The sequence below is a fragment of the Monodelphis domestica genome, chromosome 2, assembly GCF_027887165.1.
Source record: "Monodelphis domestica isolate mMonDom1 chromosome 2, mMonDom1.pri, whole genome shotgun sequence".
NCBI classification, from domain to species: Eukaryota; Metazoa; Chordata; class Mammalia; order Didelphimorphia; family Didelphidae; genus Monodelphis; species Monodelphis domestica.
The window spans coordinates 288,188,402-288,204,112 of NC_077228.1; the positions used below are offsets into that span (position 1 = coordinate 288,188,402).

The window sequence follows — 15,711 nt, forward strand, 5'->3', positions numbered from 1 at the left end:
CAGTGGATAGAGAGACAGGAGATCCTGGGTTCAAATTAGAGTGTTTTGAGATTTTTTAAATCTCCTGAAACAGGAGGTCTCAGACACTTCCTAGCTATGTTTTTTAAACCTTTGCCTTTTCTCTTAGAATCAATACTCTGTATTGGTTCCAAGGCAGAAGAGCCATAAGGATTGGCTAGTAGAGATTAATTAAATGCCTTGTGCAGGGTCATACAGCCAGGAAGTATCTGAAGCTAGATTTGAACCCAGAACTTCCTGACTCTAGGCCTGGCTCTTGATCTACTGAACTACCTAGCTGTCCCCTTGATCAAGAGTTTCTTGACCTGGGCTCTGAGGACTATATATATATATACACATATATAATGTTGTATATTTAATATTAAATATGTATAATTTGTGGGGAGAAGGAAAACTCTCCAGCCTCCTTTTAAGACTGAATCTTCTCTTGCTCCAAAGAAAAACAGTTAAGCAATATATATATATATATTTTTTTTTTATGACTGCATTTCAATATAATTGTTTCTTTTGTAATCCTATATATTCTTTAATATATACATTTAAAAATCTCCCGGGAAGATTGACCTAGCCGGTCTCTTTAAGGTACCCTCCAAGGCTCAAATTTCTGTGAATAGGGTAACATGTTTTTGTGTATCCTTCACTAAAGTCCTCTGAAAGCCCATGCTGATGGCGGTGGTGATGCCCTAGGTTCTTGCAGCTCAGACACACTCTACTGACCTGGAAAAAGCTGATCCCACTTCAGTCCGGGTGACAGACTGTACTTGCTGTCCAACCACCAGCTACTTGGTGGTGAATTCTTTAGTGATGGCCAAGTACAAAATGTGTTGTGGTAGGAAGAGTTCAGGTTAGGAAACCAAGATTTGGAATCCCACCTTTGACACTCCTAGTCCTGTGTGCCCCAGGGCCAGTTACCTCACTCTCGATTGTGTCTCACTCCACTTTGTCTGCTCCTCCACAGCAGATAAAAATATAAAAGGACAACTGAGCTGGTCCTTGTCTCTAGCTATGGACAAGTGATTAAGAAAAAGAGACAATGCTCAGAATCTTAGAGCTTTGGTACTATTTTTTTTTAACTGGACCTGTAATTCATTAGTTATAGATACTTTCCTCCAACCCTGCAGATCAGTAACTCATTTACAAGTCAGAGCCTTATTAGAGAGCTTACCTCAGTACTTTTCCCCAGGGTCACACAGATTGGTATGTGTCAGAGGGTGGGACTGGAACCCAAGTCTTTCTGACTTGGCACCTCACTTTCTACCTTACCACAATCTGTCTAGACTGCTGGGGAAAAAAACCCCAACACATTTCCTCTATTTTTCTTGCCTTTTTTTTTCTTTTGGAGATTGGGAGTGGGGGCACACAAACTAACATGGAAACATTTTGCATAGGAAAAAAAGAAGGAAAGACCCAGATGTGACTGTACTGTCTTTGTAGGATTCTTGCCCAAAACCCAGAGTGAGCCTGGGTACCCTAAGAGAAGAAATGAACCACCTTGATGTTAACAGAGAGGAAGTCTTATCCTGCATGTTGGACAAATCATCTAAGAATGATTTATAGGAAGGCAGGGATGGGTGTAAATATATCATCTCATAATAGAATCTCTCCTAGTGGAAAGGCATAACCATGTAGGTGAATGAAGAGCCATCCAATGAATAGTATAGGAATGATGAATAAATCTCAAGCAGTCTCCTCATTTTATTTTATTTTATTTTTTAAACCCTTACCTTTCATCTTGGAGTCAATACTGTGTATTGGCTCCAAGGCAGAAGAGTGGTAAGAGCTAGGCAAGGGGGGGGGGGGTGTTTAAGTGACTTGCCCAGGGTCACACAGCTGGGAAGTGTCTGAGGCCAGATTTGAACCTGGGTTCTCCCATCTCTAGGTCTGGCTCTCAATCCACTGAGGCCCCCCCCCTCCTCATTTTAGACATGTAGAAACTAAGGCCCCCTGGAGAGGAAGTTGACTTATTCAGGGTCACTCAGAAAGTGGAAGAACCAAGATTTTTTTTTAACCCTTCCCTTCCATTTTAGAATCAATCTTGTGTATTGGTTCCAAGGTAGAAGAGTGGTGAGGGCTAGGCAATGGGGGTTAAGTGACTTGCCCAGGGTCACACAGCTGGGAAGTGTCCAACCCAGTGGAAATTGCTCATTGGCTCTGGGAGGGGGTTGGGGGAAGATAGGGAAAGAACATGAATCATGGAACCATGGGAAAAGATTCTAAATCAATTAAATAAAATTTAAAAATAAATAAGAATAGGAAGTGTCAGAGGAAAGATTTGAACATAGGAGCTCCCATCTCTAGACCTGGCTCTCAATCCACTGAGCCAGGATTTTGTGTCTGGGTCTTCCTGTCATTCCAAATCTAATATTTTTTTGTTTTTTAAACTCTTACCTTCTGTTTTAGTAAAAATTTTAAGGCAGAAAGGCAAGAAGTAGGCTGACTGGGTTAAAGCTTGCCCAGGGTCACAAAACTAGGAAGTATCTGGACCCAGATTTGAACCAATATCTGTCTGGCTCCAGGCCTGGTTCTCAATCCACTGCCCTACTAATACTCTTTTTACTACAATATATAGCTTCCTCCTTTCCACTATAACCAATTGGGTTCCAAAATGTTCTAAGGACCAAGGTAGCCTCTTCTCTTTAAAAATTAGCAAGAAGAGTATTGGGATTTGGGGGGGTGTTTTTTTTTTGTTTGTTCTTTGTTTTTTTTTTTACTTATTTTTGCCAATCTCTACTCTCTGGCTTACTAGAAGACAGATGGATCCTCATCTGCTTCTGCATTCAGTTGTTACAAAGACGCTGAGAGTTTATCATCTGCTGGTGGGTATGTGTATATGTGAGTACCTGTCCAATTGTTCTCACTGTTCCCCTCTCTCTTCAGTACTTCAAAAACCGCCTGGGCCAATCCCAGAATGAATCCAGCATCATGGCAAAGGAAAACATGGACTTCCTGGATCCCACACAACCCCCAATGAAGGCCAGTTTCCTGGACTCCATTTTCAACAACGTCATGACTATATGTGCCATGCTTCCCCTCTTGATCTTCACCTGCCTCAACTCCATCCTACATCAGAGGTAAATGAACAGTTCAAGACTCATCTCATTTCCCCCCTGCCCTAACTCCTTGTTTCAGGAGTAGAAAGGATGTTGAATGACTTGCCCAAGGTCACACAGGTCCAGTAGCAGCTCTGAGATTTTGGTCCAGCCCTTCTGACCATCCATCATCACCCTTCTGTTTTCTATGGGAGGGCAGAGACTTCTAGGGCAAACTATTTTCCCATGGTTACATGATTCATGATTCCCCCATTTCCTTACCCCCCCCCCCAAGCCAACAAGCAGTTCCACTGAGTTATACATGTATCATTGTTCCAAACCCATTTCCATGCTATTCATATTTGCAGTAGAGATCCTTTCACATCAAAACCCTAATCATATCCCTATTGTACTATGTGATCATATATTTTTCTAATGCATGAAAAAAATTTTATTAAGTACAGTGAGGGGTGGTAGCTGGGTAGCTCTTAGTGGATTGAGAGCCAGGCCTAGAGATGGGAGGTCCTAGGTTCAAATCTGGCCTCAGACACTTCCTAGCTGTGTGACCCTGGGCAAGTCCCTTGGACCAATACACAGTATTTATTCTAAGATGGAAGGTAAGGGTTTAAAAAAATAAGTGTTATATTTATAGATTATTATAATATTAATATAAGATTATAAAACAATAAAATGTAATTATTATAATATTAATATACAATTATAAAACAATATATAATATAATAAATATCCATATATAAGAACAATAAAATAATATAATAAATTAGTAATGATTATTATAACATAGATTGAAATTAAAAATAAATTTTAAAAAGTGGAATAGTCATTGTATATGGTTCAAGGTTTATGAAATACCTTCTCTATATTATTTCATTTCATCCTTACAAGAATCCTATCCATCAGGAATGATTTCATCACTATTTTCAATTTGGAGGACAAGAGATTTTTTAGTGACTCATCTTGGGCCATAGTATCTGGGAGGATTTGAATATAAACAGTTCTGACCAGCTCCGGGATCTCCGGAGGAATCCTTAGAGTTTTAAATACTCTAATCTCAATTTCTCTCCCACACCCATTTCTTTCTTTCCTGCCCATCTCTACCTGAATCCTTTCCCACACCCTCCTCCCTGACCCAAATCTTCCCCTCCCCAAGTCAAGGAGGTCAAAGATCTTTGTCCAGCAGCAGCCAGTTCTCCCCAATATGATCCCGTGGTCCTGGGAGTCCCCTGTCTCCGGTTGGGGACAAGGGAATCCGGGTTTGACCCCACACACGCCTTCCTCCTCTGCCATCTGCAGGATCCCTCAGTCCCTTCGCATCTTGGGCAGCCTGGTGGCCATTTTGCTGATGTTTGCCTTGACCGCCATCCTGGTGAAAGTGCACCTTGACCCCTTGCCCTTCTTCATTGTCACCATGGTCAAGATTGTTATCATCAACTGTGAGTTCTCTGAGGAGGTTTCGGGGAGGTGTTTTTTCCTTCTAAAATTCAGACTTTCCCTTTTCCCGAAGTCTTAGTAAATGTTGTGCAGACTAGGACTCCATGGAGAAACACAGGTGTAAGTTACAATTTATCAGCGTCTCCTGGTAAAGGTGTGGGACCCAGGTAGGGTGCCCAGCCATCCCTGGGGAGGGAGCCGGGTGCCAGAATCTCTCCTGGGTCCGGAATTGAGGAATTGCCCGAGGTGGAAAGACAGAGAGCCTTTGGGCACCCCTCCCTCTAGTTAAAATGCCTCTTTTGCTATTCTATTCAGAAATGGAGTAGCCAAGCCGAGCTTGGGGTGGGGGGCGGGGTAGGATTTCGACTCTATTGAGGGATTATGCCCAGCCCTAGGGATACCGACCCTAGCCGACTAAACAAAAAGAGGGAGCAGGGGAGGGCTGATAGGCTAAATGAGGCAGATGATCTCTTTTATCAGAAACTAGAATGGGGCACCCTTTTTCTTTGCTGGGAGGGTCCTGGGGAAAGGAAAGTTTTGACCTCCATTTTTGTGGATTCCGCTCTGTATAGCCTCATTATCTCAGCCTGGGAGAAAGTTATACTACCTGCATTAATTAGATGTTTATTCTGGGTCAGCCTCTTAGCTAAATTTTGGGAATGCAAAGATAAGCCCCCAAAAAAGAAAGAAAAGGGGAAAAAAAGGGAAGAAGGCAGTCTTGGAAATCTGGTGGGTAAGTCCTAGATGGTAGCACTGGTATCTTTTGACTCATGCATACATTGGATTTGAGTGAGCCAGAGTTGTACAGTCATTGAAAGACCCTAGTGGGCTGACCTCAGGCACTCTCTTTCTATGTGACCCTGGACCAGTCACTTAATCCCAAACTGCCTGACCCTAACCATTCTTCTGCCTTGGAACCAATACTTAGGTTCTAAGATAGAAGGTGGGGCAGCTGGGTAGCTCAGTGAATTGAGAGCCAGGTCTAGAGATGGGAGATCCTAGGTTCAAATTTGGCCTCAGACACTTCCCAGCTGTGTGACCCTGGGCAAGTCACTTAACCCCCCCCCCCCCCCATTGCCTAGCCCTTACCACTCTTCTGCCTCGGAACCAATAGAGTATTGATTCCAAGACGGAAGGTAAGAGTTTAAAAAAAAAAAGACAGAAGGTAAGGTATGTTTTAATATATATGTATAAAATAAAATTTTATATTACTGTTATATTAACAATATATTAAATATAAATATAATATGTAAAGTATAAAAATACTACATAATTATATAATATATAAAATACTTTTTATATACTACATCTTATATATTTATATGCAAAAAGGACAATCCTGGCCTTCATTAAGGAGCTTTCATTCTTTTTTTCCTTTTTTTTTCATTTATCTTCTGTCTTAGAATCAATATCACATATTGGTTCCAAGATAGAAAAGCAATAAGGGTTAGGAAGTGTCTGAAGTCAAATTTAAACCCAGGACTTCCCTTCTTTAATCCTGGCTCTCAATCCACTGAGCCACCCAGCTGCCCCCAAGGAGCTTTCATCTAAAGAGGGAAGACTATTCTTAAAGTGGCATCTGAAAAGGGGGGGGGGGGGGGAAGAAGCCTTGGCAATGATTCTAAAATGGAAGGAAAAGTTTTTTTTAAAAAAAGAACGATACGATATCTGATATCCTGAATGATAAGGGCAGAGGCTGGGTTCTAGGGCACAGAGGAGAGGTCTAGGGGGGGGGGGGGAATGCAGCAGTCTCCTGGCTAGAATATTTCTGGAGTGACCAGTCACTTTCTCCTTGTCCTCCCAGCCCCGGTGTTTTTCCTGTTCCTTTAAGATGGAGACTTCTGGGTCTTTATTGCTTTCCCTCTCAGCTATTCTGTTCTATTTAGTAAACATTTCTAAGTAGCTCCAGGGTGCCAGAAAGGCAGCCTCACCTCTCATCTCCTTGATGTCCCCTCCCCTTATCCCGTGTCCTGTGTTCTCTGTAGCATTTGGTGCCATTCTTCAGGGCAGTCTGTTTGGCCTGGCCGGCCTCCTGCCCGCCAACTACACAGCTCCCATCATGAGTGGCCAGGGCCTGGCGGGAACCTTCGCTGCTGTGGCCATGATCTGCGCCATCGCCAGTGAGTTCTTCCCATCCCTTTCTGTTATCTAGGAGTGAAGGGGAGGGTGGTGGCCCTAGGGGATAGGGTGGGGATGGGGGGTGGAAGTCCTGCTGGTTTCACTTTTCTCTCTGCTTCCCTAGGTGGTTCTGAACTGGAAAAGAGTGCTTTTGGATACTTTATCACTGCCTGCGGGGTCATTGTCCTCTCTATCTTATGCTATTTGGTCCTGCCCAAACTGGTAAGATAAAAGGAGGAATTCTGCCCTCCAAGGGGTTTCCTGAACAATAGAGACCCTGTGGTTTCTGAGAAAGTGGAATCTCCACACTTGGGTTTGGAATATAGGTTCAGCCACTTGGGGAATCACTTTTCTCATCTGGAGCAGGAAGAGTGATAACAATAATAGCAATAATAAATAGTTATTTTGTATAGAGTGCTTTAAGGTTTGCAAAATGCTTTACAGATAGTATCCTCATGAAAATCCTGGAAAAGATAGGTGCTACTATCCCCATTTTATAGAAAAGAAAGCTGAGGCAAAGAGTTAAGTGAATTTCCCATGGTCACCCAGAAAAATAAGAATCGGAGGCTAATTTTTTTTAACCCTTACCTTCCATCTTAGAATCAATACAATACAATAGAACCAAGACAGAAGAGTAGTAAGGGTTAGGCAATGGGGGTCAAGTGACTTGCCCAGGGTCACAAAAGCTATAGATTTGAACCCAGGACCTCCTGCCCCTGGGCCTGGCTCTCAATCCACTGAGCTACCCCCTGAGGCTAAATTTAAAATCAGGTTTTCCTGACTTCATGCCTATAAAATGTGAAGTCAGATAGAGTTCCCTAGGTACCTTTATCTTGTAAGAATTGTACCATACACACAAATTTTTAAAATCCTTTCTTGCTTTTCGGAACTTCAGCAACACCTTTTTCAGCCTCTAAGCCAGTGGTGTCAAACTTAAATAGAAGGGGCATCCCTGCAGCTATTATTTTTATTATCTGTTATTTATTTTGTTAAATATTTTTCAATTACACGATCTTCTGGTTTGAGCAATCTGCTGCCCCAAGGAGGCATCTGTCAGTAGACAAATGACACCAAGGACCTTTCCCTACCATGGGACCTGGGGGCAGTATGCTCGTGTCCTACAGAGCACCCGTGGCAATGCTTTCTTCCCCTATATATTAACTGCTCCTCTTGGCTTTGAGAAGGACAGGAAGAACATATCAGTCACTTGTCATGTTTTGTTTTGTTTTTTTTCCTAAATGATCTTACTTGTAAATAGTCTTCTCCTTAAAAACATAAAACTGGGGACTAGGGCACACTCTTTGATGGTTCTTAAATGATTAGAGAGTTAGAAATCAGGGAGAAGTGTCTCAATCTGAGGTGGTCCTTTTCTTTCTTCCTCCCTGCCAGAAATTCTACCAGTATTATCAGCAAGTAAAAACGGAAGCTCTTGGGGAGCGAGAAACCAAAATGGATTTGATTAAAAGAGGTACATGGGCCCCAGAGGAGTAGGAGGGGAGGCTGCTGGGAAGAGTGGATCTTTTAGATGCTGTGAAGGATACAGGGGAAAAAATGGTCCCTGAGCTAAGTGGCTCAGAAGAAATACAAAAGATGGCTGGGCGTGGTGGTACATGGCTGTAATCTCTATTTCTGGGGTGGTTGAGGCTGGTAGATGAGTTGAACTCAGGAGTTCTGAGCTGCATGAGGGCAAAAGCCAATCTGATTTCTGTCATAAGCCCTGCACCATTATGTCAAGTCTTTAGAGAATGATTGGGAGTGAGGGGCAAGCCAGACAATGTCTGAAAACAGCAGATCCAAAGTTGGATCAAGTCAGTGTGTAGTTGTTATATCTATAGTCAAGATAAGATAGGGAGACCCAGTCTTAAAAACAAAGGAGAACAACCCCCAAAACTCCCCTGCGATATGGTCTCTGGGCTACGTGCTTTGAAGAAATACAGGACATGATCCATGCCCTTGAGAAGGGACAGCAGGGATGCAACTCAAACAAATGTGAAATTACCTACAAAAAACAATTAAGTGCTCAAAACTGCACATTTCTGACTCTCCATACAAAAAGTCTTCAGAGAATGGGGGGGGGGGGGAACACCTGTGTGAACTAGGACCCAGCTTCCCATAAGGTTCAGCACAGAGGTTTTCTCCTCTAAGAGTGTTCCTTTCTCTAGAATGCTACATGCACCTCTAAACTCACAGCTTTTTTATTTTATAGGCCCTTTGTGTAGGCATCATCATGTAAAAATGTGTATGAAAGTTCTTGATGTGCGTGCTACATAGCTGCACTAAACTGTAACCTTCACGAGGGCAGGGATGTCTAAAATTTGTACATCCCCTCTCACTCCCTTAGCATGCCTCTTTCTGTAATATGGGACTCTTAAAAGCAAAAAAAAAGATGGGGCCCTTTTCATATTTGTGGCTATATTGTCTTATAAAATGTTTTCATCATCAAACTCTAGCCATGAGAGATGGAGAAGGGCAGACAGGTGGGAGGAAAGTGACTGAGGGAATCTTCAGGGGCCCAGAGAGGTTCTGTCCAGGGCTTCATGAAAACTGAAACTTTAGATATAATGAGGCAATGGAAGAGATCTGAACAATGATGTGGGGATGGGGAGAAGGAGGGAGGTTCAAGAATACTGGCTGGTGGAGAATACCAGAGGGGTTCATCTACTGGGTATCATCTCCATCTTCTCTGGGTCCTTGGATGGGAGGAGCACAGCCTCCCACAGGACTTTAGATTGAAGGTAGGCTCTAGGCTCAGAACAATGGGAGTGGGTTAGAGTTGAAGAATAAAGGGCAGCTAGAATGGATGTAGGGGGTACAATATAGTGCCTGACCTGAAGTCAGAAAGACTTATCTTTGTGATTTCAAATCTGGCTTCACACATTATTTGTGTGACTTCATTTATGTCAACCCCAACTTTGTGCATTCCAATACCTGAGGGCTCTCCAGTCCTGAGGCTCATGCCAGCCCAACTCCTGTCTTGTAAGCATGTCTTGCTGGACCCAAATCCTGCTGCTCTCCATCCCCACCTTAGAGGGATAGGACTTGTATCTTTGTTTTCTCCCCTCATATCCTATTTCCACCTGGGATCAGAACATGCAGTTCTGCATACCTTGCATCATTCTAGCTTCTTTCATCTGTTACTTAACTCTGTTGACCTCTGTTTCCTCATCTGTAAAATGTGCTGGAACTAGCAAGCCACTCCATTATCTTTGCCAAGAAAATCCTAAATGGGGTTGCAAAAAGTCAGACAGGACTTGAACTGAATAGACTTAACCAAAGAATATGGGTGGGGAACTAGAACACTGGTGAGGAACTAGAATTAGGAAAGTAGAATAAGATGAAAGAAGCTAGAATGATGCGAGGTATGCAGAACTGCATGTTCTGATCCCAGGTGGAAATAGGATATGAGGGGAGAAAACAAAGATACAAGTCCTATCCCTCTAAGGTGGGGATGGAGAGCAGCAGGATTTGGGTCCAGCAAGACATGCTCACTAGACAGGAATTGGGCTGGCATGAGCCTCAGGACTGGAGAGCCCTCAAGTATTGGAATGCACAAAGTTGGGGTTGACATAAATGAAGCCCTCGAAATCAGCTGGTCAGTGCTGGCCAGGACCTGGTGGTCAGAGGGATTCAGCTCTCTGAACTGCAGGAGTGGAGATTTTTCCAAAATTCTCACCACTGCATCTCCATGGGCATGGATGGCAGCTTCACCATCAGGTCCAAAGCCCACATACTTCCCTGGTTGTTCAGTAAGGAACCCTTTTTGGTCAATGCCTCAGGGCAGGCAACCATCTACTCTGTGAAAGAGCTTATCTTCATCCTCCCCATCATGGAAGCTATCCCTCCAGCCTCTTCTCCAGCAGGATGCCAATGGACAACTAATCCTCTGAAATCCCAAGGATCAGTAGGCGGTAATCTCAGGGGCAATGTAAATGTAGTCCAAGGTCTTGAAGAAGGTCCAGGTTGTGATCTAGGGGGAGAAGTTCTTCTTGCACATGCAAAAGTCTATTGCCTTGATGTGTCCATCCATTGTCCAGCTTTAAGTTTCTTGTATACATGATATCCTGACTGTGTAGGCTGAAGCCAGTGGCATGTTCCCTGAATAGGATTTGCACAGTTGCTGAATGTGGTACTTAGGTGAAGCCCTACCCATCATGAGCTCCGTCACAAAATATAGTCATTGACCTAGAAGATGGAACGGAGCTTCATAAAAGAGTACGGCTGCCACCTACCCACAGCTTCCCTAGGGCCAAGACAGACTTCTTCATTAGCTTGTTGTTTCTTACCGTCATATCCTTCTTAAGGTCTTAATGACCAACAGCTCAGTGGAGCCCTGATGTCTTCTTGCCTAGCATCACCTTGCCAAAGCCACCCTCAACAAGCATCCTGAGGATGGTAAAGTCCTATGCAGGTGGCTCAAGGAAAACAAAGACTAGTCATCTGTTGGAGTCATGAGGCTGGGGGAGGGCTGTAGATGTAAACATTGTCCCCTTGTGTAGCATTTCAAAGGTCAAGAGGGTGATTTCCTCACCACTACAGTGAAAAGTTGATAGTATTTTTTTGGATTGCACCTGCAATTGCAACAGTGTTCCTGATTAGGAATTTTCTCTACCAAAAGTAGATCTATTCTTGCTTTGGAAACTATTGTTTTAGAGATGATTCACCTGAGGCACAAAGAGATAAAACATAACTTGCCCAGGGTCACAAAGCCATTATGTATCAGGTCAAAGTAGATAGGACCTGACCCCAGATCTTAATAACTTTAAGGCTGGCTCTTTATTCACTAAGCCTGTGAGGTCAAATCAAATTAGAAACCCAGTCACTGACTTAGAAAACCACAAATTAATATTACCTATATTGTGTTGTATTTTCAGTTTATTATGCTAAACATTTATCAATTGCATTTTCATCTGGTTCTGGCTCACTCAGGAATTTTGCAGAGGTCCTGCAAGTTTGACACCTCCGCACTAAGCCACACTTCCTCTTGGGTAGTGTTACTGTCTTCGATTTACATCTGGGGGGATTCAGAAGCCCAGAAAGGAGAAGGGACTTGCCCAAGTTCACAAAAGCCCACAGCCCAAGAACTTTCAGAAAGGACCTCTGTTGGCGGTTAGTCCAACCCATCCTTGTCCAAGATCCCTCTCCATACCACTTCTACTTTGCCCAGTTGGTCTTCAAATCTGAAAAATGAGCACTGGATGACTTTAGAGGTCCTTGTCCAGTGATCTTGCTCTTTCCATGCCACTTTCAGATAACTTGGATTGGCTTGACAACAGGTCCAAAACTGACTCCCCATGACTTCCATCCATATCTTACTCCTAGTTCCTGCCCTTCGAGTTCAAACAGAACAAGTCTAACTCTTTGCATCATTTGAGATGGCTATCCTCTCACAGGGGTCCCCAAACTTTTTACACAGGGGGCCAGTTCACTGTCCCTCAGACCATTGGAGGGCTGGAGATGAACAAATCTATATACTGCTGTCTGGGATAGCAGAGGCTGCAGCGCTGGCTGGGATGGGCCTGTCACACCTTGCACAGGCCCATCACTGCCACCACTATACTGGGCAGCAGTATACACAGTGCGGAATCCCCTCCCCCAGATCACCGCTCATCATTGTGCAGCCACATAATTCTTTGTGCAGCACCTCGTTCTTGTTCAGTTACTCTCAGAACAAGGAGCCACACAAAGGATTATGTCACCGGAAGTAGTACTGTACCTGGGCAACGCCACACTTTGTGGCACCACCACATAAAGTGCTCCTCACTGATTACCAATGAAAGAGGTGCCCCTTCCGGAAGTGCGGTGGGGGCCGGATAAATGGCCTCAGGGGGCTACAGTTTGGGGACCCCTGCTCTATCACCTCTCGTTCCTAACCCCCTACAAACTATCGACTGACACTCATAGAGTATGTTCTCTCATCCATCTTCTCCTGGATACTCTCCAGTTTGTCTATTTCTCTTTCTTAGAATAAAATGTTCAGATCTGAATTTGGCACTCTAGAGGTGATCTGGCCAGAGTGGAATAGATTGGAACCATCACTTCCCTTGTTGTGGTCTTTAGACTAGACTGTGAAGTCCTTAAGGACAAGGATTGATTCTTGCCTTCTATTGTGGCTCTATCTCCATCTATCAGTTCCATACATTTTCACTGGCTGTGCCTAGACCCTAGAGTGTTCTCCTTTTCATCTCTGCCTCTTGGCTACTTCAAGTCTCAGCTAACATCCCGTCTTCTACAAAAAGAAGCCTTTCCTAGACCTCTTTAATCTTAGTGCCTTTCTCTCCTATCTGTAGCTTGTTTTTACATAGTTATTTTCATGTTGACTTCCTCATTAGATTGGGAGCTCCTCAAGGGCAGGAATTGGGGTTGTTTGATCTTTCTTTTGTGGATACACTTAACAGAGCACTGTGGCAACTAATAAATGTTTGTTGACTTAATTTGGATATTATGTACCTTTTAGTACCCAGGAAAGTATTATCAATCAATAAGCATTTATTATTCTGGATATTATTCTTATTACTACCTTTTTATTTCTATATCAACACTGTCAAATCACGTTAAGTCATAGGATCAAAGATTTTACTGCTTGAAGGGATATTAGGAGGTGGTAAGTCCAATGTCCTTTTTACAGATGAGGAATCTGAGGCCCAAAGAAGTTAAATGACTTCCCTAGTGTCAAATAGCCAGTACCTACCTGAAGTGGGATTTGAACTCAGGTCTTTGTGATTCTAAATCCAACATTCTATCCATGCTGCTTCACATTTGGAAACCATTGACTCCAAATCTGATTATCTTTCTACTTTCCCATATAGGAATGGGAGTGTGGTATGTTGCAGGCCTCTGAGGTACCTTTGAGGCGAAGAATAAGGAATATTGAGTAGGAAGCTCAGGGCTAAATTCTAGAGGCCATTGAAAGTGAAATGATTTTGATTGTGAATGAAGTAAATGGTAGTGAACTATTTTGGGCTCTTAGCATGGGTATATATATATATATATGGAGGGATAGGGGTCTAGGCTACGCCTGTGATTTCACTTCATTTTAATGGGGAAATTCCTGATGGAGGAAATACCCCAGACAGATTAAGACTGCCATTTATAGACTTAGAGGACTGGCCTAGAGGGTGAGCTAGTAACTCATTCACAGCCAGGATGTGTCAGGGGGAACCTGAGTCTAGACTTCCTCACTGAGGTCTGCTGTCTCTTCACTATAGGGGGCTCCCTCTCCAAGATAGGACACATTAAAAGTGGTGTTTTACGAAAATACCTCCAGTAGAAGAGGCAAAAATAAAGATTTAAAGAAGGGAGCCTAGAGAAAGCAAGAGGCCATTTTCAGTTAGCCAAGTGATGAGTGGTAGCTCTGAGGTTCTAGGGTCATTCATGGAAAAAAGATCCTTCTGTTGTCTAGGAAACAGCAGAGAACATGGGAGTTGTGTCAGTTGAGACTAAGAAATTATTGTCTTGTGGGTCCCCATTAGAACCAGCTCAGATAATCCCTACCTGATGACCTGAGACCTGTCTGTTGGCACCAGGATAGGAAAGGGTTTAGGAAGAAGGTGTTACTTAGGAGATGATGCTGGACAATGGAAAGGGCATTTGCCCTGGAGTCAGATGATCTAGGTTCAAATTCCACCTCTCACACTATATTACCTTAGGAAAGGTTCCTGGGCTTCAGTTTCCTCATTTATAAAATAAAGGGTGGAGGGTTGGGGGATCTAGATGGCCCCAGAAATCCTTTCTAAAATCTGTGATGCTACAGCATGAGATAAGAAAACAAATTTATTCTTCCCCTAGTTCAGAACCTGTATTATCTTGTCTTCTTCCCAGGAGAGAATCCGATCAAAAGTGTAGAAGTGGAACAAGGAGTCGCCAAGCCCAACCCACAGAGCACCTATGAGAAGCCTTCCATCATAGCCATCCTCAAAGAGGTAGATAGGGGATGAAAGCCTGAGTGTTCTGACTCCATATCCTACCCCCCATCCCCATTACCCCCTTGGCCTTGACCCTTTCTTCTGTTCTTTTCCTCCATCTTCAGTCTATGATTTTACCCACTTTTGACCTTATGTTATTGGTTTCTTGATTGAGGAAAAGACAGATTTTTGTTCTTCCTTCCTTTCCTCCTCCCCTGTCTTCATCACTCCAGTCCCTCTCCCCTTTTAAAAAGTCCCCAAATGGATCTGAGCTGCCACCCTTGTCCCCATTCCCCACCCCATCAAATGCCCTCTAGTAGAAACCATCCCCTTTTCTTCCAATTCCCAGATCTGGGTTCTGGCATTGTCTGTCTGCTTTGTCTTCACCATCACCATCGGCGTGTTCCCTTCTATAACCGCTGAGGTCAAGTCCACCATTGCGGGGACCAGTAACTGGAGTGAGAGCTGGAGGGCAGGGTGGGCAGGGAAGGATTGGGTGTGGAATTGGTGGGGGAGGAGCTGGAGAATGGAACCCCAGAGGGAGGTGAAAGAAGAACCCTTCACGAGGATTTAGAGGTCTTTAGGGTGCTGTGCCTCGGACCCCTTTCTTTTGAGGATGACAGGGAGCTGGGCTGTTGGGGGTTGGGGAGGAAGCCTGGGAAACCTACTTATGTGTGATCAGTAATGATTCCCCATTCCCAACTTTTCATTCTGTTCTCCTATCAGCTGCTCCTAGAAGGTAGAAAGCAAGGAGCATTGTACATTGAGCTGGGTAGAGGGCAGTAGCTTGTTCCAAGTCCTATGGGGATCAGAGTCGAGGCTAGAACTCATATCCTGCCCCTTAACCCCAGCCCCTCCCCACTTTGGGTCTCATACCTTATACCTTCCCTAATTGGAAATTTAATATTTTTCACCACCTCACTTCCAGAAAACTATTTCACTCCTGTTACCTGCTTCCTCACTTTCAATATCTTTGACTGGGCTGGCCGGAGCCTCACTTCTGTATTCATGTGGGTAAGTGGGGCGTGGGGATGTCAGAGAGTCCCAGAGGACCTTGTTTGGGGATGGAACAGTAAATAAAGCATGTGGCTATTTATGGGAAGGGGATCTGAGCTGCCCCTCCTGCTTCTAAACTGGCTGATCCAGGAATGTGTGGTGGGTGGGGCTAGGGTTTGGGGTTTTTGGTTCAGCTT

At 43.8% G+C, this 15,711-nt stretch overlaps 1 protein-coding gene across 7 annotated transcripts in view; it reads left to right on the plus strand.

The window, feature by feature from the left end:
- SLC29A1 (solute carrier family 29 member 1 (Augustine blood group)) overlaps window positions 1-15,711 on the plus strand; it is a 35,256-nt gene that overhangs the window by 15,517 nt on the left and 4,028 nt on the right. For 4 of the 7 annotated variants that reach the window (XM_056818318.1, XM_007483990.3, XM_007483989.2 and 1 more), the window contains exons 5-13: window positions 2,896-3,089; window positions 4,362-4,501; window positions 6,485-6,619; window positions 6,742-6,839; window positions 8,007-8,085; window positions 11,544-11,723; window positions 14,436-14,536; window positions 14,868-14,976; window positions 15,447-15,532. In XM_056818318.1, the coding sequence (XP_056674296.1) occupies window positions 2,896-3,089; window positions 4,362-4,501; window positions 6,485-6,619; window positions 6,742-6,839; window positions 8,007-8,085; window positions 11,544-11,723; window positions 14,436-14,536; window positions 14,868-14,976; window positions 15,447-15,532 (1,122 nt within the window). The remainder of the gene's footprint in view (window positions 1-2,895; window positions 3,090-4,361; window positions 4,502-6,484; window positions 6,620-6,741; window positions 6,840-8,006; window positions 8,086-11,543; window positions 11,724-14,435; window positions 14,537-14,867; window positions 14,977-15,446; window positions 15,533-15,711) is intronic. The other 3 variants (XM_056818321.1, XM_056818320.1, XM_007483991.2) reach the window with 1 other exon arrangement.